Genomic DNA, 14694 nt, shown 5'->3' with positions numbered 1-14694 from the left:
TTTAATTATTGAATTTAATGCTTTCATTTCTTCTAAAGATTAAGTTACTTAAGGTATTCTTACCTGTTTAAGTACTTTTCATAAGCATATGGTACTAAATTCTCTGCTTTTCATATTTATAAATTGTTGACAGTGTCTCCTTGTTGAATATTAGCAAATGTTTTTTCCTCCTGTCTTTTCTGTGTGAACCTGTGTCGCTTTTCCCATCTCTCTGCTATTTCATTTTTCCGAGGTATTGCCACAAAAATTTCGTATGCGCCCTGTGCTCCTCGCTAGCTTCTAGGCGCGGTCCCAAAAATGCAGCACACTGACTGATGAGTCCTTTGGCGGAGTCCTTGCCCTGTTTTTGGGCCTAGTCAAGAGCAAAAAGCAAAGTTAATATAATTATTTATAGAAAACGAATCAGGCGAGTGCACAAATTCGTTGGGGGGATTGTCTCCATCGCTCTGCCAGCGAGCGTTAATGGAGCAGCTGTGTGGTTTTGTGGCAGGGGAATTTCGCTATTAACCAGAGAAGATGGCAGACCCTCCTACACTAAAACAAAAAACATACATATATGAGTATTATAATGGTGTGAGAGGGTCGTAAAAAAACCAATATGTTGCATATGCCACAAACACTTTCACTTAATGCCACTCATTTAAAATTTATTGAGAAAAACATTAGGTTTTTTATGTTAATGTTAATTTATGATATAGATAGGGTTTTTATTTGAAATAAAAGGATATTTTTAATATTTTATATTTATGAAAAGAGATGGAAAGAATTGCTGCTCTACTTACCTTGAAATATATATAATAGATCCGAGTTTATTAATGCATTTTTATTTGGATACAAAATGTTTAAGCATTTTAAAATTGGTAAGATTATAATTATCAGAAAAAGTTTAAAAAGGTTAAACAAAATTCTTAAAATTATCTTTATAGAAAAACTTTAAAGAAATCAATTAAGGAATTAGGTATTTAGGCTAAACACTTATTTATGTTATTCAGTTAGTCAACACATATTTTAATGTTTTCTATGTTGTATTAATATTTTGTCTTTTATAATTTTTGACTTATTAAATAAATGTATAAATTCTTCATTCGGACTTAGCAAATTAAATTTCTTACCGTGCACAATGAGGAGTCAAATCAGGACATGTTTAGTCTGATATCCCTTGGCCCCTTGCGCCTATTAAATGTTATTGTTGCTCCCGCTGCTATTCACGTGCTTCCACAACATCCTAGCACTCCTGTTGCTGTTCCTATTTCCATCCTTATTCATATCCCTATGCCCATCCTTAGACCACTCGGTCCTTTCATCTCTCCCATTAAAAACGCACACGAAAGGCTTCTGGGAGCTGTGGCTCTCTATGTCGCACTCCATATACATACATACATATATGGTTGCCTGGCTGGGAGTCCATAAATTATATCAATGAGGGAGCGTATAATAGAAAAATATGTCAGCATTTTGTGGATAACAATAAATGGCAGCCCGCGGGAGAGACAGAGGAAGACAGTGAGTGTGTGACACGCGTTGGCACACACACACATATGTATGTGTGCGAGAGCATGTTGCATGTGCCACACAATTTGTCACAATTAGAAGGACAAAAATGGCTGCAACGAGTCACGGGCCAAAAAAATCCAGAGAGGATTTGGCCAAACAAAGCAACGGAGGAGGGGCTGACTTCAAGAGGGGATCTTCAGCTGTCCGCGTAGGAGTAACAGTTGCAGTTGGTTACGATTTTCCTTTTATACAAGGGTATAATGGGATCATGATTGCATTTGTGATCCTATAATGTTGCAATAAATGAATAGAAATGGTCATGAGGATCTGAAGTAGAGAGTATATATTCAAAATATAAAAATGTATAACATTTTTTATAGATTTTTGAGAGAAATGATATTTTCTTTTAAATTTTCTAATATCATTTACAATATTTGAAATTTGTAAGATAATATGTATTTATTACTATATTGGCTCTTAAAACGTCTAATATAATAATTAATCCCTAAATACATTTTTTTTGTCGGTCTCAACTTAATTTTAAAGCTGCTAATACTTCTTACAAAATAGGTGATAGTCGGGTATCTATTGGTCTTATATTTTTTCCTTTTCTTGGCCTTTTTCTTCGCTTTCCGGCTGACTGCTTGCTTGGAAAGTCGTAAATCTAAATTTGGCACGAGAGCTGCACTCCCGATGCTTCTATGCCAAATATCTTTCAGCTCTGGCAATTACTTAGATACAGATATGCACGCACACTCATACTCATACTCATATCCATAGATGGGAGTGCTCATGCATACAAATTGCATATGTATGACTTGATTGCGTTATCCTGCCCCACGCAGGACCCTACTGATTCTGCCCCCTTTTGGCGTAACTCCCCATTTCCCTCTTGGTTAGCCAATGCATTTCCGGCCAAAAGCTCAACAAGCTGGAACTGGCACATAAATGCAGTTGGAAAAAGAATTTGTTAAATTACTAAAGGATTTAAACATATTTTAAATATAGGTATATTTTTATAGTAAAACCAAAGATATTTTATGTCAAAATTAAATATATACTGGAAAACTCTCGTTAAAAGTTATTATTTTGTGGGTAAAATTTCTTAAATAAAATTTGCAAGATGTTTATATGTTTTGTAATTATCCTTTAAATTTTAAATTAATTAAAAATAAAATTTATTTTTAAATATGTTGTAAAATTAATAATAAATTAATAATGCTTTCAAAGAAAATAAAAAGTATTTTATTATCGATTCAAAGTTTACAATTTAACCCTTATTAAAATAATTTCCCTTGCAAAAAGTGTTAATTAAATATATATATAGATCTTATGTATATAGTATTTTTACAAGTGTATGAGTAGGAGAATTGAGTTTATTATATGATTTATTCAAATGATTGCACTTGTATTTGTATGTGTAGTTGTTCTTGCACAAACCCTGTCCTTCATTCAGTGTTTGTGTCCTGTTAAATTAGTTTACTTGATTTCCGCTGGACAGTCGGTTCGCTGGTTTGGATTTGATTGCCAACGGCGAAAGGGTGAAAAATATAAAATAAAAATAAATATAGCTGAAAAAATGCACAATCCCTGGGTCTGATCTGATTTCGTATAAAACAACGCCATGAAAAAAACTTTAAAACTGATACCAAGCGATTTTTTCTCATAATCCCTTTATTTCAAGGCTTAAACAGTTGCATGAATGAGATTTCGGCCAATAAATATTTAATGGAAAATACTGTATGTTGCATTTTCCAGGAATTTTGGCTTTCTGATTTTTATTTTTCAGAAAAATTCTTATGATTTAATAATAGTTAAAGCACATTACATGATTTATGATTGCCAAAGGCTTTATTAAAATGTATTCTGATTTCAAAAGGAATGTTTAATGCTTTAAATATATTTATATACTTTTTACCATACCCAGAGAATCTTTTCAACAAACTGATTTCATTAACTTTCAGCCAGAGACTTTTTCGATTCACTGTTTCAATATGCATGCGTTGTTTACCAGGCCCCAAGTCATCCATAAAAAAAGGGCAAACACTGGGGCGGAAAAGTAAAATAGGTGGGTGGCCTTGAGGCGTGGCGAATAACCTGACACAGAAACACAGAGCTGCTCCGGCAGTTAATTAAAAGCGCAATAAATAAACAATAAACAATGGCCATGACGAAGTGGCTGCGGATGCGGATGTGTGGCAGCATCAGCTGGAAGTTCGGGCCGGGCTTAATGCACTTATGGTCAGTGCAATATGCAAATGCAATTAAGATGCATGATGGCGTCCAGTGAAAGCCGCCCCCTTTGGAATGGAATCGAAATGGAAATGGAATCACGTAAAGCAGGCTGGGTGGAAGGATTGAGAGTGCACTGAACCAAAATCAATAGTATATATATCCAAAGACTCTCCAAACTTTTAATTTTGCTTTCGTGGAATTCTCTCCACGAAACAGAACTTTCAAATTTCTTTCACTCACAAAAGCCAAGCGAAAATATTTCCATTTCTTCCAAGGAAATAAACGAAAATCCACCAGCTATCCGTGGCTTTCATTTACAAAGAAGACACGCAATCAAATTAAAGAATAACACAAAAGTTTGAATGCAATAAAAGAGCAAGGCATTTTTTCAACAAAACGAATTTCCATAAAACGCAGAAAAAAAAAATTACGTAAAATTTTGCAATAGATTTTTCGCAGGCAATTTGCGGCGACATTCGAGATATTGAAACCTGACTCCGGGTGTCTGTGCCCGCGGCTAAAATCCATATAGCACACATCGAGCACTCAGGCAGACTTATGCAAGCCAAAAAGTTTTCAAAAAAATATATATTTTTTATAGCCAGAAAGCAGGGGGAGATGAGAGGTAAAGTCAGGCAAGACGCAGGAGGAGGTGAAATCCCAGCGACAGAGAGATGAAAGCCAAAAATGATGCCCTGATAACGATTCTGGGGCTCACACGAACTCAGCCACTCCTCTCACACAACCCGACTCATCGATTTGTCAGGACCTTTTCTGCAGGATGGTAAAACATTTTGGGGGGAAGGATGGGGAATTCCCGGCGGAGGGCAAAAAGTTGGGGCCCTGTTGCCCGGGCAAATGGCAATCAAATTTCAGGCAATAATTAATTTGTCCATCAGAAACTGACAATTGAAATGTCCATCAGGTGGGGGCGAGATGATAAAAACTGTTGGAAAAAATAGAGAGAAGTGAAGTTAATTAAGTGAATAAGGGTTAGTGAAAAAATGTTATTTAAGAATTAAACTAATATTTGCATTTAATGACAGGTACATATTTTTTAGTCTGAGTTTCCTTTCCTCATGTTAATAATTATGTACAATTATCTACACTATGTATAGTTTACATTTCCAACCAAGGTTTCTTTATATATTTCTTAAAAATGAACCATAATCCCTTTCACAACGATTTAATTTCAATAAACCCCGCCAACCTTCAGCTTTAATTTGAGCCTAAACACTTTTAAGCCAAAGTTTATGGCCGCCCAATGTCATTCCCTTGTCAAAAATCAACTGTCCAACAAAATGTAAGTTGGCTTAGCCCAATGAAATTATCGCTGTGCTGGGAGATCACCTAAAAAAAAAAGAATATATATAGAACCTCTACAACAACACATCCGAAATTTAGATGGGCTTTGTTTATATTTAAAACTTTGAAAACAGAAAATGCTGCGCCTAATTGAAACTCTTTGGGGCAAAGTCAACAAATAAACAGCTGAACCGAGACGATGTCGAGGCCATTGACGTCACAATGTTTGAGGGGCTTGAAGAAAAGTTTCTGGCATCGGGGGACTACATTTACATTCGCGCAGTGGAGTGGAGGTCCTGTGAATGTCCTTGAGCAAATTCAAGTCCCTTAACAAGATTGAATTGCGAATAATTCGCCTGCATGCAACATGCATTTTCAATCGCCATCAGCATTTCTATATATCTGAATTATCTGAATAGATGGCAAATCGGATCATGTCAATGCATCCCAGTGCAGTTTCTGCTCCCCTCTGCCGCTCTCAGACAATAGTCCTTTGATTTGCGAAGGGTTAAATGGCCAAATTGTCGAGAGGCGGGCACTCCTTTTGATCCCTTATTTTCAGTTTTCCTTATTTTTGGCTCCTTTTGCACACAGCGATTTGCAAAAACATTTCTCGGCTTACATTGTATTTGTTTATGGCAATATTGAGTCTGATTTTGTTTTGATTGAAACCGCAAAGGAAGAGGGGAAGGGGGGACATTGTCGGAATAGTAAAAAGGTAGCAAATGGCAGGAAGTTTGCTAACAGATTTTGACAACTAACTGGACTGTGAATATGGCTTGTTAATGGAGGAAAGTGTATTAAATTTTTAATTAAATTATTTAAAGGGTTTCTTAATTGAAGAAATAACTGTATTACTTAGAGAATAATATACAATTTTCATTTTAAAAAATTTATATTCAATGAATAACAAGAATTGTGAATTATTCTCCATTCCGCTTCTGTTCTTAAATATCCCTAAACTCTTTAAAAAACTCATAAACCTTCAATTAGAAAATTCACATGCTCATAAGGGTAACCCAACAAGTGCCACAATTCTTCCTATAATCACCTATAATCCAGATCTCAATCAACTTACCGATCTGAAATCATTTTTTGTGAAACTTATCCACCAAATGCAAGGCTCTTACTCTCCCCATTTCTCAACCAAATAAAAACCCTAGAATAGAATAGAGCAAATAGCATTAAACACATTCCGCCAGGCAAAACCCTTTTGTGAGCCACTGTGTGCGTGTGGCCGCGGGGCTATTTACCAGGATGGAAAGGATACGGGAAAGGGACCAGGATCACGACCACGACCAGGGAAAAGCTGCCACAGCTAAGTGCAATCGATGTACTGCAGCCGCACAATTTTCATTGTATTGGTGATTAATTTCTTGCCTCCGGGTGGCTACAGATGATGATGTCCTGTCTCTACTCACCAGAACTGCGGCCAGGACTCGTTCGTTCGCATCTCGGCTTTGTAAACAAGTTGACAGACAGGCATCCGGCCACCGCCGAGCTCCGGAGCTCGGAGCTCCCTTCTCCGTTCGTTGGGAGCTGGCTGTATTGACGTTTGATGAGCGGATTATCATCGGCAGTTTTCCCTTGTCCCGGGACAAGTGTTGGATCGGAATATTTTTTTTCTCTCGCCACACAATAACTGCGCCATTTCCCACTGATTTCCTTCGACAATATGTGCGCGAAACTGTTGAAAATCCTTGCGGGAAACTGTGTTTTTAAGGACTGTTCTTTCAGGACGACTTGGAGGGCATTCACGCTTAACATTTAAACTATATTATTTTTTATAATATTTTTGGTTTAGCCTAACCTAACCTATGGTGTAGTATATCCTTTAAACTGACTTTTTAGAGCAGCTTTTTCAGAGCGATTTTAGGTAAACATTCTTATAAGTGTATGATTTTAGTGGAAATTAGTATCCTTACTCCTATTATATTTACAATTGCAATACTTTGACTGCACTTTCTACTACATTTAACATTCGTTAAAATCGTTGCATCGTTGCAGCCGAATCGTAATCGAAACCCATCTCTGTTTCGTGTCCTTTGCATTTTTAAGGTGTTGGCCATAAAGACTAGTTTTATGCGAGGTTGGCCAATAAAGTGCATCCAAGGCCGGGGTACAAAGTTGGCATGCCAGTTGGCCGTTTTCAGTTGCCCCCGCAGCGTGCCACAAATGGAGTTGCCCCATAAATGTCCGGGGCAATAACAGGCAGCACAAATTGCGTGGCAGGATCATAAAGTGCACGAGCTGGTGAGCAACCTAATTTCCTTTAAGCCACAAAAAGTGCAAGATGAATTACCGTTGCCGTTGTGCAGTATAAGCCAAGTCCTGCCAGTCATTCGTCCTTCTCAATCGCCCACTCTCTCTCTCTGTTCTTTGTGTGAGCGTGTGTAGGTGAGCGTATAATGAGCTGCTGTTTTACATTTTAATTTCCGGCCACGTTTGGAATGGCTGACTGCCCGTCCGACCATCCGTCCGTCTGTTTGGCTAGAAGCTGAGATTTGCGGATTTGGTTTTTGTCTGCCGGCGAGCAGACATCGCCTCTCACTTCCACTTTGTTGGCCGCAATTATTTAAATGAGATTACAAAGGACTTATGCAGCGGAAATCTTATTGTATGTGTGTTTGCTGTTCATTTGTCGGCTGCCGGGACTCCTTGTTCGTGGTTCCTGATTCCGGCAGCCTTGTTCCTGAGTCCAGGGATTGCTGGAAGAACCTATCCTCCTTTTTGGCCCCGGCTCACATTACGGCTTAGACGACGTGTGTCAAAAGTTATCCCGGCCAATTGTTTGGCTTTTGTCCAAACTACAATAAAGTCGTGTGCATACCTAATTTGATTGTTAATTGTTCCCATTTTTTTTTTTTTTTTGGCAGCCAGATTATCCTTTAGCCTGGCCATCCCAAGGTCCTAATGAGTTCGTCAGTAGTTTCTGGCAAGCGGACACATGTCAGTTTATAAAGTTTCCGCCAGGGACATGGCTCATTTACCAAAGTTGAAAGTAAACTGAAATAAATAAGCATCTAAGTGGACAGCTGCTATGTGGGGGAAGTTGCAGTTAAAGTTAAATTTAAACAACTTAAAAATGGATTAGAAGTAGTTTTCAAAATTTGTTGTGGGAGGTTTTTTAATACCCTAGGAGAATATTATAATTTTAGTCTGAAATTTGCAAGGCAGTGTAGAAGTTATTTTCGATCTTATAAATTTGTATATTTTGCAATTTTTTTAGAGCCTTATACCTTATTCCTTTAAAATTCCTAAAAAATACTTCAAAAATGTATTTCAAAAATTGTAAACTTAAAATGCAGATTTATTTACTTTTGCCTTCCCAGAAATCCTTCAACTTTCTTGGCTTCCTCAAAAAATCGTTAGTTTTAACAAAGTGCAACATAAAAGCCACAGGTGAAGCGTTATAGAGGCACTTTAGCCCGTTCATTCCTCACTCACTTTGGAATTCAAATGAGCCCCGTAAATCCGTACTCAGGAATGCGAAAACCTTTCTCATTGAGAGTCAAATCCTTGGCCCCAACTCGTCGTCAGTCACTGACCATCTGTGGCCACTTTTCCATTTTTCCAACATCCCCGTCTTTGCTGCATTTAAGCGGCTGAAGCCTTTTGCACCTGGACGAAACACGCAGAGAAGCTTTCAGCGAATTCGAAGACTGCAGTAGACCGCACCTAAGTATTCTGGCCAGGACTTCTAAAGCAGACCACACCGCAGGATATTTGTGCATACAATAAAAAACCGAAACTGAAACTGAAACAACAACGGCGATGACAATTTCCATTTCTAATTTTGCATTTCCCATTTTCCCCATTTCCCAGAGGTGTGAGGGTGAGTGTGAGTGCGAGTGTGTGTGGGTGTGGGAATGGCTTTGGCTTGGCCTTGGACTTTGGGGTGGCGGTGGCGATGGTGGTCAAGCTCAAGGACGTCGCTCGGCTGGAGTGACAGGCGTTGTTGGTTTTGTGCGTTTTTTTTTATTCTCTTGCTGGCTGGCGTGTCTGTGGCAGGGAGAGCAATCTAGAAAAATTACAGCAATATGAAATAACAGTAACTATTGTGCTAATAGGATTAAAATGTATGCATCGCACAATGGCAGCTTTAGAGGGACGGACACAGGTCCTGTCTGCCGATGACAGCCCCATAAGACGGGCGGGCGGTGTGGAAAACTGGTTGGGTGGGTGGTGTTGGCCTCCCCACAAACAGGTGTCAACAGATGCTGAGCGTTTTTCACCGGACTACCTCACGTATCTTTTGTTTGTGTAGATACATTACCAGTGACTCCGGTGTGCGCTGCACTTTCAGATACAGATAACACCCACACATGCAAAGAGCCACTAAGTACACATGAAATTTATAAGGAAATGTGCAGCAACTCCCACACCTTTGAGCTGGGATAAGTTTTGAAATTAAGTTGGGAAAATCTACATTTTCTGTTAGGGAGAATGGGTGAATATTTAAAAGTAATTTCCATACAGTATCTTGTGTTTTATTAAAATATAAAATATATTATAAATGAAATAAAACTGGTTTAGAGTTATTTTTAAAATGCTTTTTTAATTTTTATATTTTCGACTTGTTTATCGACCAACCTTTTGTTTTCCTTGCCAGGAGAAAATGAACTATTTCCAACATATGTAAACGGAATCCAGAAGTTGGTGGTTGACACTTAGTGATTTTTAGTTAATGCCAACTATTTGCCGGGATGGCAGGCTCCATCCTTGCAGGGATCCCTACAACACGTGCCCTTCTGCTTCTTCCTATAAGCTTGATTCGCTAAAAAAGAGATCGGAAAATTTAGGAAATGGAAATGAAACTCCCCCTTAATGAGTGTTTTGGCAAAACTTACTCCGAAAGCAGCCGCCAAAGAACCGATTCCTCTCGCAGATCTTCTTGCCCTTCTCGGTGCTGTGGCCCCTCCTTCTGGCCATTCCCCGGACAGGAATCAGTGATTGATGAAGTAATTTAGTTCTGGGCAGGATGTGCTCGCCCAACAGCAGAAAACTCATGATGAGGCGGGCAACCATGGCTGTGCGTTTGAAGGAATTAAGAGTTCAACTAAAAATTGGTAGTCCAAAAACAATTTTTAAAACGATGTCGAACAGAAATTGAGGCTGAGAAAGATTGAGTACAACTCACACAGCCTGCTAATCGAAAGTTTCCCCTTGAAGTTTCCACATGCCAAGAACAAACTGCAGTTGTGTACCAATATTTTCCACTGGCAGCAACAAGTTTGTAATGACTTTGAGCAACTAATTAGAATGCGGCGGGGATTACGATGCATTTGGCCACCGAAATGCAAGCATTTTAATCGAAAAAGTTGGCTCAGAATGGCCTTAACTTTTATGCATAACTAGTTTGTGGATTAAATATGGAAAATGAGTTTGATTTTAATTAAATTTGAGCTTGAAAGGATTTTATAGGATTTTAATTTAAGGGTATACTTGAGAGACTGAGTGTTAAATATTTATAAACCTTTTAGAAATATTTTAAAATATTTTTTTCAATTTATTTACATTATATAAACCTATCTTTCAAAGAGTAGCTTCAATAAAAATCTACAATTTCTTTACTTTAACCTCACAAACTCCCCCTTTAAAATGCTTTAATAATTAATCCTTCTTACATTTGATTTCCCCGCTTTCTTCTATGTATCCATCCCTAAAAATCCATAAGTATCTCAAGGATGTTCAGGGCAATTTCTAGTTTAAGGCAACATCTTTGAAGTATGTCAGATTCGTCTGGGCTGAGCTGCCTGAGAGCTTTACCGTGTTTATATATACTCTCAAACACACACATCACCCTCTTACGTTCACAGCCAATGTTTTAGCACTTAGTGAGGCAAGCTCATAACTGACAGTCAAGAGCAGGAAAATCCATCGAAAGCTTCCAGGAAAAATAGCAACCTGGCTGAGGGAAGAAAATTCGTACTGTGACCGAGCAAAGTTGAAAGTTGAGCTCGCCGTTGCACAACGAAGTGGAAATGCTCTAGCATCAAGAGGAGAATGGCGATGAAAATCCCATTAATCAATCCTGCAGCAATACCAAACAAGCTGGAAAATTTCATTTTCATATTTATCCACACGACAAGGGGTACTGCGAGGGGGTTGCAATGATGATAGGTTGCATGCATGGCCATGGGTGCGGCTGCCTTTGAGTTCGAACCGCTTTTAGTTTTTCTTTCCACTTTTTTTTTGGGGTATTTTCACTGGGATTTTTCGCTCATTTTCTATTTATAAGGGGGTGAGAAAAATGTGTGTCCCAAGTGTGGGCTTGGCTGTTTGTCGCTTTGATTGCAGTTTACATAGGTGTCAATTAGGAACGGTGCGGTTGGCTGCATTTCAATGGAATTAGTGTTGATGTTTTCGCAGTTTCTCCACCCTTCGGACAGAGGACAGTTGAGGGGATTAGTGATTAGGACACTTTACAGCTTCGAAACTGACACCCAAATTATTAGTTTATGTTGCCATTTATGTGTGTCTATATTGTAGAGTGTATTTTGTAGTTGAAAATTCCCTAGAAGAGCTTGTAACACATTTTAATCTCTGGTATTAATTTCACACTCTAATTTAAGTGTGGCACATGTCGAGGGGGAGATTTTAATACGTATGTTGGGTTTAAGTATCTCTTCTTTGAGGTAGTTTTTGGTTTGAAATAAAGAAAAATGAACCCCTGAATTTTATACCCCAATTTTGTGTTTTTTAATGTTGAGGGTAAATGTACCTTTCGTTAGGAACGTCCTTAAATATTCCCTTGATTAAAATATATATTATTTACTTAATTGTCCTTAAAGTTTTCATGAATTTCTAGTTACTCCTTTAACTTGTTATTATATTAACTAAACACCCCCAAAATAAAAAAAAACATTAGCTCTTCCGGAACTATTTGTAAAGTTCAAATTTCCTAAAACAGCTGCTTCCTTGTCAGGATCTACAGCCAAATCGGCGACAGTCAGAGCAATGAAAGTGATGAATAACTCAGAGTAATGTTACGAAATCAATAAAAATCCTTTTAGAAGATCTAGGACATACCACACACACAAACACAAGCACATTTGGGACACACCAAATGTATGTGTGTGTGTGTGCGACCTGGACAACATTTTTCTTTGACCGAGCACATTTTTATTATCCCAAACTAATTTGAGGGTTGGTCCTTGATTTCGTCTCCTCCTTTTTTTCTCCATCTCCTGCCTCGCTCTCTCCTATCCTTGTTGCCATGTTTTGATGTCATTCGCTACACGTGCTTAATTTCATTTAATTTATTTAATACTTGAAAAATAAGTTTTTTGTTTACTTTTGTATTGAACAACCACCACCCCTCTCATGCATTCCCTATACTCTATAGAGGGTATGTATCCCTGGGAATCCCCTCTATTTAACGGCACTTGGGCGTGTACGAATGCCAATGAATTCGCATTTCGCCTTTCGCCACGCTGCGTAACGAAAAACGTGGAATTCGGGGAGTTTAAGTGGATGAGGATAAGGATGAGGCTAAGGATGAGGATGTGGCAATCGAATGGAATGCAAAAGACCAAGTTTATATAGGAGAGGTGCTGCGAGGACTGCAAGACAAATCGCCCGCTGGGGAATTGTGAGGTTTGCCAGGAGAATGCCTCGTCTGCATATTCATGATACGAGGGCAGGCTTCTTCTGCATATTTATAGGATTGCCAGATAGGCATAGACTCTGGTCTAATATTAACCAAAAGTTGGCCAGAAATTGCCAGCAGGAAGTGGTTAATATAAAACTTTCATTAGCAGCAGAAGATGCTTTTAGCATATTTATACTTTTTACTTTCTTGAATTTAAAGGCTTCTCAGAAGATAACTTTAAAGTAAACAAAAGCCAAAAATTAATTTTTATAATTTATTAGTAATTTTTAATGTTTAAAAACTAAAGGAAGGTCTTAAAAAATATTTCACTTTGCTATAAAAATCTTTTAAAAATGCCAAAATACTTTAAAGGCCTTATTCTTGAAGCTATCATAAGTTAAATTAGAATACAAATCATAGTTTAATGTTCCTAGTAATTTTCTTGCCTGATAATTAGTCCTTATCCTCTTAGAACACCTTGGCACCATTATAATGACGCTAGGAGCTACTTAGAGCCTGATTAGCGGCTTCGGTAGCGTCCTTCTGACGCACAATGTTCGTTAGTGCAGTTGCCATGGTTATACAGTTAGTATTTATACCCTCTCAACCCCCTTTTGATGCTTTTGGTCCATTCAGATGCTTAATAAAGCCACTAACTAGTGACCATTCAACCGCAAAGTGCGTCACAGCAGCAATAAATAAGCGGCTGCTCTGCTCATTTTCCAAAGAAAATATTTCTGAAAAAATAAAATACTCAAAAATAACTAGTACCAAGATCTGCAACAAAATTGAAACATAATTAATGCCAGTTGAAGGCCAGTTCAAGCTGAAACCGCACTCGTGCCCGGCATCAACTCATCTCATCCTGTCCATTACCTCATTTCCTCTCTGGTGGTTTACACAAATCCAATGGCGTGTGAGTGTATTTGCCTAAGCGGATTAACAGCGACCAATTGTGTGGATGCACTGGGAAAAATTAAGATCTATTAAGTGTAGAAAAATTTTAGATTAATTTGTAAAGGAGTGGGAAATCAAGAAATGATTTATGTTATTTTTATACAAGGAAAATAAAGGCTTATTCTTTTTAAAAGTCTTAGTTTTTTGTAAACAAAATTTCTAACATGTTAAAAGAAATATCTTTCCTCGTTTTTTCAAGTGTATAGAAAGCAAAAAGCATTGAAGCAACAATTCTTTTTTTGCCCAACCAAATTTTGAAAGGTATCCAAGCAACAGCATCTCCTTTCTTCCCTCCAGAAAAATAAAGTAAAGTAAAATAAAGCTAAAGGAGCGCTCTCGCACAGCCACAGTTCCGTCAGTAATTGGGAAAAAGATGAGCGGCCTGGGTCCGGCAGCCTGTTGGCTGGCCCACAAGCGCATCGAATCCTGGTCCCGGATGGCCAAGGAGCGCGTGGGAGCGGTGCGTCGGGTAACGCTCGACCGGAATTCGGCAGATGAGGGCACTCCCAGCGGCAGTGGGAGTGGCACCTCCGGCACATCGGCCGTGGGCGGTGGTAATGGCTCCGGTGGCCCGGGATTGGTGCACATCCTGCCAACGGGAGATGGTATCTCGGGCAGTTCCACCACACCGCCGCCACAGCCCATGACCCCGCCGCCATCGGCATCGTCGGTAACGTCGACCACCAGCGGCATTGGAAGCGTTTCGGCCGGTAGTGTCAGCGATAGCTGTGATTTGCCCACGGACTCGGAGGTTCTTATGGCAGCGCGAAAATTCCCCTTGGCAAAGCCTACTAAAAAGCTTTATCCTTTCTTTTTTTAACCCCCCAGGAGGTGGCCATTGCCAAGGAGTGCCAGCCCATCCAGCCGGCCACCCATATGCATGGCATGCATGGAGGGATGGGCATGAATCATCATCATCACATGGGCGCCGTCTCGGCCACTGGAACGGACATATTACGCGGACCCGCTGAGGTGTTCCACAGTCCGCTGCATTTGCATCACCAGAGCCGCTCCTTCCCGCCGCGCCTCCAACGCACACCGTCCATCTCCAGCCAGAGCAGCGTGGACAGTGCCCCATCCAGGCATTCGGTGAGTTGGATTTATCCTTC

The 14694-nt window shown here is 39.1% G+C and overlaps 2 protein-coding genes across 3 annotated transcripts in view; one reads left to right on the top strand and one right to left on the bottom strand.

The window, feature by feature from the left end:
- Sytbeta (Synaptotagmin beta) overlaps window positions 1-14694 on the top strand; it is a 33779-nt gene that overhangs the window by 16586 nt on the left and 2499 nt on the right. Inside the window, exons 1-2 of one of the 2 annotated variants that reach the window (XM_017164097.3) lie at window positions 13891-14336; window positions 14414-14674. In XM_017164097.3, the coding sequence (XP_017019586.1) occupies window positions 13959-14336; window positions 14414-14674 (639 nt within the window). In that variant the 5' untranslated portion in view covers window positions 13891-13958. Of the gene's footprint in view, window positions 1-13890; window positions 14337-14413; window positions 14675-14694 lie in introns of those variants that run through there. The other variant, XM_070286016.1, reaches the window with a different exon arrangement.
- On the bottom strand, window positions 9573-10181 carry LOC108072809 (uncharacterized). The gene is made up of 2 exons (XM_017164102.3): window positions 9885-10181; window positions 9573-9811 (listed from the first exon to the last, which is right to left on the bottom strand). The coding sequence occupies exons 1-2, from the start codon at window positions 10060-10062 to the stop codon at window positions 9729-9731; spliced, it is 261 nt and encodes an 86-aa protein (XP_017019591.1). The 5' UTR covers window positions 10063-10181; the 3' UTR covers window positions 9573-9728.

Source organism: Drosophila kikkawai, chromosome 3L (assembly GCF_030179895.1).
Source record: "Drosophila kikkawai strain 14028-0561.14 chromosome 3L, DkikHiC1v2, whole genome shotgun sequence".
Taxonomy (NCBI): domain Eukaryota; kingdom Metazoa; phylum Arthropoda; class Insecta; order Diptera; family Drosophilidae; genus Drosophila; species Drosophila kikkawai.
Note: the sequence above shows the minus strand (reverse complement) of the source record. Positions and strands in the feature narration are given on the sequence as shown.

Bases quoted from the DNA above. Each gene is read 5' to 3' on its own strand.
- LOC108072809 (XM_017164102.3), bottom strand. From the start codon at position 10,062: ATGGTTGCCCGCCTCATCATGAGTTTTCTGCTGTTGGGCGAGCACATC. The intron at 9,812-9,884 runs GTAAGTTTTGCC...TCTCTTTTTTAG, and splicing joins CTTTGGCGGCTGCTTTCGGA to CGAATCAAGCTTATAGGAAG.